This window comes from Choloepus didactylus, chromosome 14 (assembly GCF_015220235.1).
Source record: "Choloepus didactylus isolate mChoDid1 chromosome 14, mChoDid1.pri, whole genome shotgun sequence".
NCBI lineage: Eukaryota > Metazoa > Chordata > Mammalia > Pilosa > Megalonychidae > Choloepus > Choloepus didactylus.
In genome coordinates this window covers 86,224,595-86,239,688 of record NC_051320.1, presented here as the reverse complement: position 1 = coordinate 86,239,688, position 15,094 = coordinate 86,224,595, and the positions used below count along the sequence as shown (strand labels likewise).

Genomic DNA, 15,094 nt, shown 5'->3' with positions numbered 1-15,094 from the left:
AAAGGGCATATTTGAAAAACCCACAGCTAATATTGTACTAATGCTGAAAGACTGAAAGTTTCCCTCCAAGATCTGGAACAAGACAAGGATGCTCACTGTCACCACTGTTATTCAACATTGTGCTAGAAGTTCTATCCAGAGCAACTAGGCAAGAAAAAGATATAAAAGGCATCCAAATTGGAAAGGAAGAAGTAAAACATTCACTATTTGCAAATGACATGCTCCTATGTACAGAAAGTCCTGAAAGATCTACAACAAAGCTACTAGAGCAAATAAATGAGTTCAGCAAAGTGGCAGAATACAAGATAAATATGCAAAAATCAGTAACATTTCTATACACTAGTATTGAGCAATCTGAGCAGGAAATCAAGAAAAAATCCATTTATAATAGCAACTAAAAGAATCAAATATCTAGGAATAAATTTAATCAAGGATATGAAGGATGTGTACACAGAAAACTGCAAAACATTGCTAAAAGAAATTGAAGACCTAAATAAATGGAAAAACATTCCATGTTCATGGATTGGAAGACTAAATTTTGTTAAGATGTCAACTCTACACAAATTGATTTTATACATTCAATGCAATCCCAATCAAAATTCCAACAGCCTACTATGCAGAAATGGAAAAGTCAATTATCAAATTTATTTGGAAGGATAAGGAGCCCCAAATAGCCAAAAATCTTGATAAAGAACAAAATTGGAAGATTCACATTTCCTGACTTTAAAGCATATTACAAAGTTACAGTGGTCAAAACAGTATGATACTGGCATAAAGATAGATATATTGACCAATGGAATTAAATTGCAAGTTCGGAAATAGACCCTCACATCTATAGCTAATTGATATCTAACAAGTTATCAAGTCACTCAACTGAGAAAATGTAGTCTTTTTGACAAATGGTGCTGGGAGAACTGGATATCCATATCCAGAAGAATGAAAGAGGACCTCTTTCTCACACCTTATATAAAAATTAACTCAAAATGGATCAAAGCCCTAAATATAAGAAACAGGACCATAAAACTCCTCGAAGAAAATGTAGGGAAGCATCTTCAAGATCTTGTGCTAGGCAATGGTTTCTTAGACTTTACACCCAAAGGACAAGCAATGAAAAAAGAAATAGGTAAATGGGACCACCTCAAAACTAAAAACATTTTTGCTTCAAAGGACTTTGAAGTGAAAAGGAAACCTATGAAATGGGAGAAAATGTTTGGAAACTACCTTTCCAATAAGAGTTTAATATCCAGAATCTATAAAGAAATCCTACAACTCAACAGTAAAAAGGCAAACAACCCAATTAAAACATGGGCAAAAGCCTTGAATAGACATTTTTCCAAAGTGGAAATACAAATGACTTAAAAGCACATGAAAAGATATTCAACATCACTAGCTATTAGTCAAAATCACAATGAGGTATCATTTCATATCTACTAGAATGGCCACTATTAAAAAAAACAGAAAACTTTTGGATGGTTTATATAGTGCATGAATATATCTCAATAAAACTGCATTTAAAAAAATAAACAGAAAACTACAAGTGTTGGAGAGGATATGGAGAAATAGGAATACTTATTCACTGCTGGTAGAAATTTAAAATAATGCAGCCACTCTGGAAGACAGTTTTTCAGTTCTTCATGAAAACTAAGTGTAAAATTACCATATGACCTGCAATCCTGCTGCTAGATGTATACCCAGAAGAACTGAAAGCAGAGATGTGGACCGATAATTGCACACCGGTATTCATAGCGGCATTATTCACAATTGCCAAAAGATGGAAGCAACCCAAGTGTTCATCAGCTGAAAAATGGGTAAACAAAATGTAGTATATACTTAATGATGGAATATTATTCAGCTGTAAGAAGGAATCAAGTCCTGGATGCATGCGACAATATGGATGAACCTTGAGGATATTATGCCGAGTGAAATAAGCCAGGCACAAAAGGACAAATAATGTATGATCCCACTGATATGAACTAATTCTAATAAGCAAACTCATAGAGTCAGATTTAGACTATAGGTTATCAGGGGGTAGAAAGGGGAGCTGATGCTTAATTTGTGCAGAATTTCTATTCAGGTTGATTGTAAATGTTTGGAAATTGACTCCTATATGTGAAGTTTAACTGCAGTTATGACAGATCTAAGCTAATAAGTATAATGAACTAGGTAGCACTCACTGCTCTTCCTGTAGTATTAAAAAAAAAAAAAAAAAGACACCCATGGAAGCCAGTAAGATTGTCCCAGAGCACCAAACACGTACAAAATGGTTCTCTCATCTAAGCTGACACAACCCAGCAAACAACTTCGAGCGCCATACTAAGTTGTCTCCATTGGCACCGGTGGTGGTGCCCGGATGTATGAAGCCCCCATGCCCAGGGCCGTGTGGGGCATCTGCCTCACCCCACGGAGGCCCAGACGGTAGCAGAGCAGCCTCTGTCTTTGGCCTGTGTGCACTTCTCTGTGCTGCTTGTACCGAGAACTAAGATGGCTCAGAACCAGATTGTGTGTGGGTCAAGAAGTTTGGATTCTTTCTATGAACTAAAGGCTCTTATTTTCCTTGACATTGCTGTGACTTTTGAAAATAGTCTGATTTCTTTTCTCCCTGTGCTGTGAGTTCAGAATGCCACAGACTCCTGGCAGCAGCCACATGGGCACAGTCCAGTTTGTGTGCCTTGCATTGCTCAGGCCCTTCTTCAAGTTACTGTCATGGAAAATTCTTCTGCCTCCTTCTTTAAGAGGAACATGTACACATTCAGCCTTTGAGTGTATTAGAGAAATGTATAGTCTAGATGAAATGCTCAGAGGCCTTGGGACCGTCTCTAGTTCCTGTTCAACCAGAACTTTGGGAAATGCATTTACCCCTTACTATCCTCAGGCTATTTATTTTATATATTACCTGATTCATGGCATGAGTCTGCACCCTGTACAAGGCCCTCTACTAAGCATTCTGCCTGTAGGAACTCACTCCGTCCTCCCAAGAATTAAGGGAAACACTAATGGGCCTGTTCTTCAGATGAAGAAACTGAAGTTCAATGAGGTTATAACTTGTCCAGTTTCACACAACTGGTAAGAGGCAGAACCTGGATTTGGATGCAGGCAGGGCTACTCCAAAGCTTGTCTGCTGAATCTCGGTGTGAGATGTTTGCATGGTGTTCATGTATTACAGCAAAGGTTCTAGAGGAAGGAAAGCCTCAGCACACTCAGTGTGTGCCTCCCTGGATTGTCAGCCATCTGTTATTATCGACATCGGGAAGGATACAAATTAGTCTCAATAATTTTGGCTAATACCACTTCAAAAAATCTGTTTGAAGGTATAGAAAATAATCCTGCATCTCATCTTCTGTGGTTGGCAGAAAAGTAAACCTCCAGCTGGACCGAGCTGCCGTGATCCTGTCTCCTGAACCTCACTTCCTCCTTCAGGGGCTCATGCCTGATCCCCCGGGACTGTGGCTTCCCCTTTTCTGGGCCCCTCCAAGAGAGGATAATACGCCTTCCTTTGGTTTCCCCATCAAAGCAAAATGGGGGGAAACTTTTATAAAAACAATTTACTACTAAGTGGAAACCAAACATTCTTACAGCCCTTTCACTGGCTTTAATTTTTCACATATTTATTCGTTTATTCCAAAGAAATTCACTGAATGTCATAAGAGTACAGTGGTAGAGTATGGCATCTGGAGCCAGGGGGCAGGGTTCAAATCCAAGCTCTCCTACCTAATACCCATGAGGTCTTGGACAAATGACTTAAATTCTTCAGTCCTTGTCACTAACCTGGGGTGCATAGTACCTCTCTTATAGTGTTGCAAGAATTCCATGATAATCATTTAAAATGAACATATAGAGTTCTTAGAACAATGCCTGGTAACCAAGAAATGGAAAATAAATGTCAGCACTTATACAACTGATTTCATGGTAGGCTCTGGGGATACGTAAATTAATTTCACGTGAACCCCACAACCCAAAAAGCTTCCTGTTTAATGCACAAGCTAGAAACCTGGAAGTCCTCCTTAACTTCTCCCTTCCCTGTCATGATGATGTTATTTCTTGAAATAGAAAAGACTAGAGAAGGAAAATGTTTGATGGGACAGTTCAAGAGTTCATAGAATGGCAAGCTTCATTGATTAAGGGGATGAGATGGTCAGAGTGGACCTGTGGAAAGACTGTCCTTCTCTTAGGAATTAGGAGGCCCCGGGTCTCATATGGTGGAATCCCTTAGCACCTGTGTGAGCTTCCCTGCTCAAAATGGGCATGTTTACAACTGCCTCCCCTTCCCACCTCACAGGGATGGAGGGAAGCTTTCATGTGAAAACATCTGTGGAACCACTTGTACATCCTCAAGTGTGAGGGATCACAGTGAGGGACCATGGCTTGGTAGGAGCAGCATGGATTTGGCCCACACCCAGCCCTGTCCTTGTACCTGCTTCTATCAATTACTAGCTCTGTGATCTCCAACAATCCAGTGAACCTTTTATTGATTCAGTTAAAATGGAGATAAATCACATTTCTGAAGTGAGTGCCAAAGGAAAGAATTAATGCAAAAGCATTATCACATTGATTGTTTGACCTTGAACATGTCACTTATCCTCTCTGGGCCAAAGTGGGTGAAGGTGGCTTTGCCTGGTGTAAGTTAAGGAACAGGCTTTATTGGGACACTTACAAGCCAAGAAGAGATGTTCAGAGTTCTTTGACTATCCTCTGGTGAGATGCACCGGGGCTTGAGTGGTGCTCCGAGACTTGCAGTGGCTTGTGTTCTAGAGGAGGGTTCCTTACTCCTTGCTTCTCTACCTTTTAATTATGCAAAAGTAGAACAGGCTTGCATGAGGGGAAATTAGTACAATTTAGCCATCAGGCACTCTAAAGTAAATACAACTGGGCAGGTTGCTCTCTGAGAAAGCCAGGTGCTAGCCCCTGCCAACTGTGTTAGAAGTTGAATTGGGGCTCCTAGGGGAAGGGGGATTCTTGCACCCATAGGAAGTTGGAATGACCCAGTCCCAGTTAGTCCATTGACAAGCAACCCAAACTGTTAGGGTCATTTTCTAAACATTCCTTCTTGTCTCTCTCAACACTCTGTAACCCTTGTGTGCCATTGAACTGAGTAGAATAGTAGAACCTAAATCATAGGGTCACCGTGGTGATAAAATGAGATGCCTCAGTAAAGATTTTGCAGGGTCCAAAGCACATGATAGTAATGTTTGTAAGGTATGTAATGTAATATAGTAAATGTTAGGGCTTATTATTATTACTGTTTATCAGTCACCAAGTTCATAAAAAGGAATCTCTGCTGTGTTTCAGAAGGAAGTCTAACATTCTGCAGTGCATATGAGTTTCATAATTTCATTTGCCATCTTTGGAACCCCAGCCTTCTCAACACACTTTTCATCTACCCCTTCTCATTTGAATGTGTCTTTTCCGGCAATCATTATTCATTGGTACACCCTGGCCTTTGGTTTCTGGTTTGACTTTATCTCATTTGTGGTTCCCCTTGGCACTATCCATATCCCAGGAGCACAACCTTTATTTAAAACTTAAAGTGTGCGCCACACTTAGGAAACTTAGTCTAACATGATTGCTTCACTGATAAGGAAAGTGAGGCATAGAAAGGAAGTTTCCCAAGATTACCCAGAGCTGGGACAGTTACACCAATTTCCTGGCTCCTGGCCCAGTGTCCTCCCCACTGCAGGTACATTCATCTATTCGGGGAACAGCCCTGGGGAAGTATTGAAGGTGCAGAGGCGAATAAGATAATAACTTGCATTATGAGATTGCACAGTCAAGTAACCATATAAAATACTTTTTAGAAGTAACTGAGACATACTTTATCAATAAATCCCTAAATATTACCAAGGAATATTCGGGAGCAAAGACGAGGGAGCACCAAGTCATCGTTGCTCCCAGCCATGCTGCCTTTGCCCACAAGGCTGTGGCATTGGAGTCGTGTTTACCCCAGCCAGTTGCATCCAGGTGCCACTTTCTAGCTGTGAGATCACAAACTATTTATTTAAGCTCTGTAAGCCTCAGTTTCTTCATCTGTAAGTGGGAATTATGATTTCTATTCTGGCCAGTTATTTTGAAAATTCCAAGAGAAATTGTGCATAAAGATCAAAGTACTGCCACAACCTGAGCCCTAGATAATGTGAGTTTTATTCTTTTCTCCTGTTGGATAGTAGGAAGCTGAACCCACTATCCAGAATGATATCTTGCTATAGTTCTCTAAAGGAAATAGCCTGAGACACTTACCCCAGATGGCAGAAATCTGGCTGGGCAGACTGACACACAGCTTGCAGGTAGTTCCAGATTTACAGTTTGAACCCTTCTAATAAATGCTGTGCTTGTAAATAGTATAAGCTTTTTGGGTTGTGAGGTTTACATGAAATTAATTTACCTGTCCCCAGAGCCTACCACGATATCAATAGTATAAGCAGGGTGCTATGGAGGAGTGAGGAGATATCCAGGAAGCCTTCTTGGAGGATGTCACACCTGAGCTGATGTTTGTTGGAGGAGTGAGGTTTAGTCTCATGATGAGAGTTGAATAAGAAGGTGCTGGGGATGCAGAGCCCTGAGGTAAGGGAGAGCAGCACACATTTGGGAAGCATCAAGTATTTAGAGAGTCTGGAAAATACTTTTGGGGTTTGGCGAGTTCAAGGAAATGTGACATATGATGAAGGCCCTCATAAGCTTTGCCAAGAAGATAGAACATAATCTGAGGGATTGCTGAGCGATGAAAGGACTTTAAATTAAGGAGTGACATTATCAGATCTGTGTTTTAGAAATACTGGGTGGAGCATGATAGTCTGTATTGGATATGGAGTAGACCTGGGGACAGTCAGAGAGCTGCCAGAAGACAGTTCCAAAGAAGTAGGTGAGAACCAAGCCAAAAACAGGGTGAGAGAAGAAAGCTGGGCAGAATCGAGATCTATTAAAGAAGTAGAATCTACAGGAGTTCTAATAGTCTGGCAGTAGAGTGTGGGGAAGAGGAGGAAACAAAGACGAGACAAGGATTCTGACTTGGAGGATGGTGTGAATGGTTTTGCCATTCACAGAAATAGGGAGCAGAGGTTTGGGAGGGGGTGTTAGGAGATGAAGAGTTCAGTTTGGGATCTATTGACTTTAAGAGGCTCTGAGACCTCCAAATGGAGACGCCCAGCAGACACCCATATAAGAAGACTTACTGGCATGCACAAATAGGAGAATATGTCTTAAAATTATTGATCTAAGCAACCCTCCTGTGTTCCTGTTGAATCTGACCACCTGTGTTCTCTGTTTGCAGTACTTTGTCTTCACGGGGGTGTTGGCCATGGTGACCTGTGCGGTTTTCCTACGACTTAACTCCGTCCTGAAGCTGGCTGTGCTGCTGATCATGATTGCCATCTATGCCCTGCTGGCTGAGACCATCTATGCAGGTCTCTTTCTGCGCTACGACAATCTGAACCACAGTGGAGAGTAAGTGCCCACCATTACATGCTCAAAATGTGGAACGTGGTCCTTTCAGTGGGAGGTGGGGCTGTCGGGAAATGATTGAGGTACACCTATTGGGACTGGAGGACCATCTGGATATTGAATCAGGATAGAGTTATTAGAAATTAGGAACTCATTGGATAGTGACTTACATTTCTCACTTCAGACACTAGCTACCAAATCTAAGCAAAACCCTTAGTTTTCAGTCTTATTTATATTAATTATAAATTAATTAAGGGTTTGAACTAAGTGGTAACTAAATAGTAACTCAGATCTCCTCCAACCCTAGTAAGTTATGATTCCTTCAAGTTTAGGGGCTCCAAGACTTGTGGGTTATGATTATAATTTGGCTGAAGCAATATTAATAATAGGAAACTTCATGTATTGAAAACTTACTCTTTCCTTGCATCTTATTATTTTTGAAATTCAGAAAAAGTACAAAAAATAATGCCTTAGCCTAGATTCCTTAGAAAACAAGAGCCTGAGGCAAGGCATAAATGCTTATGCAACCCCAGGGCAGCAAGAGTGGGGGAAAAGGGAGGTGAGGAAGGAGAGTTAATGCCATATCAGGCTGGCCACATGAGTTGTAAAGAGGTTCAGCAGATGCCCTGGAAGATGCACCCACTTGGCCAAGTGAAGTGTCTCTGGTTGGGGCATAGGAAGGGAGAAGTGCCTCAAAAAAGAGGTAAGGATTTGTCTGCTGCCTCCTTGCCTTCTCCTTTTCCCAATGGTCACAGTTCACTCATTGGGTAGTCAAGTCCCCACACACTTCCTGGTGACACCACTTGGCCTCTTCCACCACCCCTGGGGAAACTAGACCCCACCCTGCAGAGCGGTGGGTCATCTGAGTCTGGCTGTGGGGGAAGGAGCCATCCATTGAACGAGTGGCTGATTGGCCTCAGGTGTGGGAGGCACTCAGGACTGGCTGAGACCAGAATAAGTGGCCAAGTGGCCAAGAGAAAAACAAGTCTAAGATAATCCAAGAAACATCAGCAGATGTGCCTTACACAAATAATATGGGCGTCTTTGAACCCAACCTCCAGAAATAAAAGAGGCTAACAAGCAAACATATTTACTTCTGCCTTTTTAAAAGGGTAAAATATTTCAGATATTATTGAAGTTCTCTGTATACCTTTCCTGTATTTTCCTTTTCTTTCTCACCAGGACAAACTTCTAAAATACACTTATGAATTTCCTTCTCAGTAGAGCTTATGTATTTCAGCTGTATTTGTAGCCATACATTATTTAAAATAATGTTTTGCTATCAATCATATTGTCTTTTTAGATCCATCCAAGTTCATATCTGTGGATCTAAATCTTTCATTTTAGCTGTTCGATGTATATATCATATGAAACGGTTATACCAAAATGCATTTATCCTTTTATCTATTAATGGAATTTAGGCTATTACCAATGTTCCCTATATAAAAAATGCTTCAGTGACCATCACAGAGCATGTCCTCTGGGGCTTCTGTCTAAAAACACACATGCTGGATTGTAAGGAGTCAGCATTTTCAACATTTTAGTCATTGCCAAATTACTCTCCATCATGGTTGAAACGATTTACTTCTTAGAAGCTGTGGTCCTGTTGCTTCCCATTCTCGCCCCCTCCATTGTTGGTCTTTTAAAATTCTTACTGAAATTGTGGGTGTGAATCTTATTTCACAGTTTGCATTTGCAGTTCTCTTTTATATGAGGAGTAAGTTTGTGCATCTTTTTGTTTGACTGTGTTTCCTTTTTACATAAATGGCTAGGCTGTATCCTTTATGCAATATTCTCTTGGGATGTTTGTGGTTTTCTTACTGGATTTATGAGTTATTTGAATATTTTAGATACTAATTTGTGTCTGCAGTACCTGCGTATCATACATTTTATGTGTCTCACCCTATTTAATCCTCACAGCAATGTTCCAAAGTACTTAGGCTCTGGGAGGTTAAATGGCTCCCCAGGCACACATACCAGTAAATAGTGATCTAAATCTGAACCTACAACTTCTGCCTCCAAAGCCTACCCTCAATATTCTGCAAATATCTCATTTAAATCATGCTGCAGAGCCTCCGGCCATATGCCCAGGGTCCAAAGAAAGTCCTAATTGTTTCAATTTGGTAAAATGGTTAGTGGCAGCATGTTTTGGATGTGATGTGGAGGTTTTTTGGGTGTAGAGGCGCAAATACAGATAGCCAGCCAGCTGAGAACCCACGAAAGGACAACCCTATTAGAATAAAGAGCCTGGAGGAGGAGAGGGAGAGCAGGGACAGCAGAGGGGTCCGGCCTTACCTAACCCCAGCTCCCACGAGGATCCGTGGGGGTGGGGAGGAGAAGCACGTGTAGGTCCCAGGATGCTGGAGATTGAAGGCAGAGGCGGCAATGGTGGGTTGGAGAAGCTGAGGGCATCTCTTTATATCCAAAACTGTATGGGAGTACCTGCCCAGCTAGTAAATAATGCAGCACAAAAGGGTAGAAGTAGCAGAGGCCTTTCAGGAGAAGTGATGGCAGGGACTTTTATTATCCCAAACCTGATGGAGGTGCAGGCCTTGCTAATTGTGGTTATGCCCAGGGCAGGGCTAACTGAGGTGGTTGCTTAGAAAGAAAACTTAAGACCAGGCCAGGCAGGATGGCGAGGGACCAGACATAATATTTTTATGCCATTGCGCAGCAGATATCCCGTGGCCATCCAGAGAAGAGCACAAGAGAGGGAAAAGAGATGTGTATGTGAATGAAATAGACCACCTTTGCAGTAAAGATAAAGAGCAAACCATCTAAAATTCATTCACTCAAAGAGCAATGTGGCGTTAGTGGAGCAAGCCATGGCCTTGGCTTCCAATGCAGACTCTGTTATATTAGACTTTGCTTCCCATTTCTGGACCTCAGTTTGCTCATTGGTAAAGTGGAATAATTGTACTTTGTCCCAGGGCTGCAGTGATGCACCTGGCACATAGTAGGTGCATAATATATGCCCATGCCCCCCGCTCCTTTTGAGGAGAGTAATTTCAGTACTGAATTCTGTTTTGAAGTCTTAAGGAAAACCTTGTAGTTAAATTGTTCAGTAGGGTTCTGAAAGTAAATGTGATCCCAAGCCCATTACAGCTGTTAATCTGTGAAAGGAATAGTTGTGCTTTTTTTTCAACTTTCTCCTGGCTCAAAGTCAGGAGAATTAAATTAATTAAAAATAAAAATGGCGGCGCTCATCCAGCCTTCCATCTCAGCTGCATTATAAATCAACCGTGTATCTAATTGGCAGCCGCAGGCTGTGCGTGCTGTTGGGGGTTCAGGAACTCACGCTTGTTCAGAGACATTTCTGCTGGTTGCTGGGTGCCAGGTACCTGGGTGATGGAAAGTGCAGAGAGCCTTGCGCAGAGCATCCTGGCTGCATTTCCATCTGCTCATCAGGCCCCCTTCCGCGACAACCCCTGCCTCAGAAAATGACACCAGACCTAAAAAGGAAAGAAGCCCACACCCCCAAAATCTTATCAGTCAGTAGACATTCATCATCCTCAGCATCCCTTGTGGGGTAACAGTACATCATAATGCTTGTGAGTACGAGTTTTAGAGCTAAACCACCTGGCTTCAAATGCCAGCTCTGCCATCAACCAGCTGGGTGATCTCAAGCAAATTAATTAAAAATGACTTAACTTCTCCAAACCCTATTTTTGTCATCTGTAGAGTGGGAATAATGATAGTTACTGTGTTGTAGGAGTATAACGGGGTCAAACGTAATAACGGAAACTTAGCAAAAGGCCTGGCACAGAGGAAGCACTAGATTAACACTGACAACTATCATTAGACATGTAACCTCCATAATACAAATGCTACTGTTCTGGAAAGATGTCCACCCTTATCTCTGGACTGCTGTCCTCTAACTGGTCTCCTGCCCTTAACTCTCAATCCACCCTTCTCAAGGCCATCTGGTTAATTCCTTTTTCTTATTAAAACCCTTCAGGGGCTCCCTGTTGTCTCAAAGAAGTTAAAAGTTCAACCTGTTTACAAGGACTTCAAAGATCTCCCCCAACTGGGCCCCACAAACTCCTCCAATCTTCTCTCCTACAACCCCACAGTTCATCTTTTGTACCCTGTATTCCAGCTATGCAAAATTGCATACTGTTTCCCAAATGAGTTTCTGTACATACTTCCCCCTGCCTGAGACATCCATCTCCCTAACTAATTCTTACCACTAACACAGGGCCCAACTCAAGACGCCCTCCTCAGTGAAGCCCTCTTTGACCATTTCTCATTTTTTAATCCATGTATGTAAGTTTTAATCATTGCACTTGCCTCTCTATGTTAATTTCCATGTCTTCCTCCTCCACTAGAGTAGGAACTTTTGAGGGCAAGGACCACTGCTCATGTTCCTATTTTTGGCACTTACTATAGTGTCTGGCAGTAGGTGCCCCATTAAATATTTGTTGAATGAAACAGTAAATGAATGAGTAACTGAAAGAAGCATTAGCTCCTTTGGAATCTGTTCCGGTTTGCTAATGCTGCCTTTTCGCAAAACACCAGAAATGGATTGGCTTTTAGAAAGGAGGTTTATTTGGTTACAAAGTTACAGTCTTAAGGCCATAAAGTGTCCAAGGTAAGGCATCAGCAAAGGGTACCTACACTGGAGGATGGCCAATGGCTTCCAGAAAACCTCTGTTAGCTGGGGAGGCACATGGCTGGCGTCTGCTTGCTCCCAGGTTGCATTTCAAAATGGCGTTCTCCAAAATGTTGTTCTTGGGGCATTCTGTCCTCTCTTAGCTACACTCTTCTTCAAAATGTCACTCTCAGTTGCCCTCTACAATGTCACTCACAACTGCTCTGAGTTCTTTCTGTTTGTCAGCAATTTTATATGGTTCCAGTGATTTAATTTAGACCCACCCTGAGCGGGTGGTGTAACACCTCCATGGAAATTATCCAATCAAAGGTCTCACCCAGTTGATTGAGTCACATCTCCATGGAAACACTCACTCAAAGATTCCAACCTAATCAACACTAATACATCTGCCCCACAAAATTGCGTCAAAGATAATGGCCTTTTGGGGTCATAATACATCCAAATGGGCACAGAATCATATTACACCTTTGATACATATACAACCCCTACAATTCTTGCTCACTGTTGTTTAATGCCATGTATCTCCCATCCTGTGGGCACTTGCTGCTTTTAGATACAAGTACCATACTTCACTTTTAAAGTGATGACACTTGGCCGAGCTTTCTAGCCCATTCCAAAACATTTGCTTTCCTTATCTTCTTACAGACTTTTTTAGCTATACATCCTAACTGACCATCAGAGGATAAGATTTCCATGCCACCTGTGCCTTGTTGACTTACTGAAATACAGACAAAATACTGGAATGCATTGCAATTGAAGTTCTAAAACCTAGGATCGAGTTCTGGCCCTTATTTCTGCTCATCAGTAGCCAGATAGTTTAGAGAGGCAGCAAAGTAAGTTTATTAAGAGCATCAGATTTGCTGGTTCTAGTAGTAACTAACTAACCTTGTAAGTGATGTTGCTGGGAGAGGGTCTGTCTCCAATAGCCATGCTCTTTTCACTCTGAAGTTTGAAAGTGGCAGTGATAAGTATACATACTACATCTCTGCTTCCAGCAGAAGATCAATGACATTTATTTTAATTCAACAAAAATCTCTCCAGATCTACTATGCACCTATTGTTAGGCTCACAGAAGGAAGAAGTACCATCTCTACCCTTTATTTAGGTATCCAGCTGTCCCTCCCCCTCAAGCCTCCTCCTCAGCACCATCCGATATGCCTCATTTCTTAACACTGCTCATTTTGCTCTAGGCATCTGGAGACTAAACAGCATGAGTCAGGGGCTTCTCAGAGCTCTCCACCAAAATTATCCTTGGAAAACTTGCCAACAGTGTTAGGTATAGAAGGCATTTCAGACATAAAACGTACTCCCAGATGAGGCTCTCACAAATGAGAATGAGTTGAAATAGATAATGTCAAGAAAACCATACATATTTGAGCATTTGGAGAGAGCCAAAGTAAATTGCTGCTAGCAGAATCTTGAAGCCAAGTGGCATGGGAACATGGCATATCCCAAATCATGATTAATTTGATCCCCATTTGTTCATTCTATTGGAAAGATCCATCGATCCATTAACATGAAAGACAAAGTATCATTCAGTCCTGATAAATAACTGCCATTGCCAAGATCGATGTTAGCTTCATAACAATCCTCACTCTCTCACATACATATCTAGATATATATAGAATGTTTAATAGTCCACATATCCCTTTTAACTTCATAACTTCATGTAGATATTATGAGGTTGTTATCTGTCAACTGAGGCTCAGAAAGCTTCACTGACAGCTAGTAAGTGACAGAGCCAGCTCTGGAATGCAGATCTTTTGATGTATGGTCAATGAACTTTTCACTAAAGCACTGTTGTACAAGAATGTTCATCCATGTGAAAATAACCTTAGGAGCTCTCCAAGTCCATCACCATGCTCAGAACTGTGGTTGAGTGACCCTGATCCTCCAAGATGGTTTAAATCCACACAGCTCAGTTTCTTTAGTGTCTCAGGAAAATTACCTGCAGACCACTACACTGACGAATCTCAATAAGGAGTCAGATAGATAGAAAGACCAGGTACAGATGCCACAAGAGTAAATCAAGCAGGGTCTGCTCAACTAAAGAGGAAGAAGGAGGTCAAGACAGACAGGAGACACTGCAAAGAGCTTAGCAACATTCTCCAAGGATGGTTCAAACTCTCCACCCTCAATAGGCCTCATCAGAAAATAATGTCTGGGTGAAGATCACATCAGGCTTTCTAGAATCATAACTGATCCCTCCAGGCCTAGCATTAAATATGTAAGCAGGAGCTTGCCCAGGTCTACGATGGAGACCACCTCACCTGTGCCATGTACACCTCATCAATTTCAGAGTCACACAATGCAAAATATGATAGCAAAGCAACAAGCTTGAACAGACTTCTCATCCATCATCCTTAGCCTCTCCAGGCAAGCATTACACTTCTGAATTCAGTGCTATAGAAATAAAATTAGGATCAGCTATACAGATCTTTCTTGGACTCATGAAAACAGGCACATGCACCATTTCATTGCCGTGTAGTTCACTGAACCCTCCCACAGTTCTGGGACCAGGCCAAACCCTCAGGGTCTATACCCTTTCCCATTCTGCACAGGCCCTACCTCCTCTTAATAGCAGGGAGAAAATTGCTTGGCATGGTCTAGTTCAGAGGTTGGCAAACTACAGATTGCAGGACAAATCTAGGTAGTACCAAGTGTAGCAGTAGAGGTTAAAGAGTAAGCAAAAGCCAGGGTATGAGAGCCTCATAGGCCATGTTAAGAATCAGGAAGACTTTGGAATGCACAGAAGGGTTTAAACAAAGGGGAGTTGGGGTGTTTTGAAGGAACACTTCCTGCTGCGAATAAAAGATTAGAGAGGAACAAGAGTGGATGTGGGAAGACCATCTGGGAAGCCACAGGGATGGCCAGCTTCAAGGGTGTGTGACCCATGCAGGTTGCACAGGGTCCCACCCTCAGAAGGGCCCTGCACTTGGTATAATGCTCTGCTGTCCCTATCTTGAAATTCTTAAAACATTTTAAACAAGGGTACATGCTTTTTCATTTTGCACTGAGCTCGGCAAATTATAGAGCTGGTCCTGGCTATTG

The 15,094-nt window shown here is 41.9% G+C and overlaps 1 protein-coding gene across 2 annotated transcripts in view; it reads left to right on the top strand.

The window, feature by feature from the left end:
* Nucleotides 1-15,094, top strand: part of ADCY8 (adenylate cyclase 8) — a 269,505-nt gene that overhangs the window by 210,562 nt on the left and 43,849 nt on the right. For both annotated transcript variants that reach the window (XM_037803325.1, XM_037803324.1), the window contains one exon: nt 7,262-7,434. In XM_037803325.1, coding sequence (XP_037659253.1) covers nt 7,262-7,434 — 173 coding nt within the window. The remainder of the gene's footprint in view (nt 1-7,261; nt 7,435-15,094) is intronic.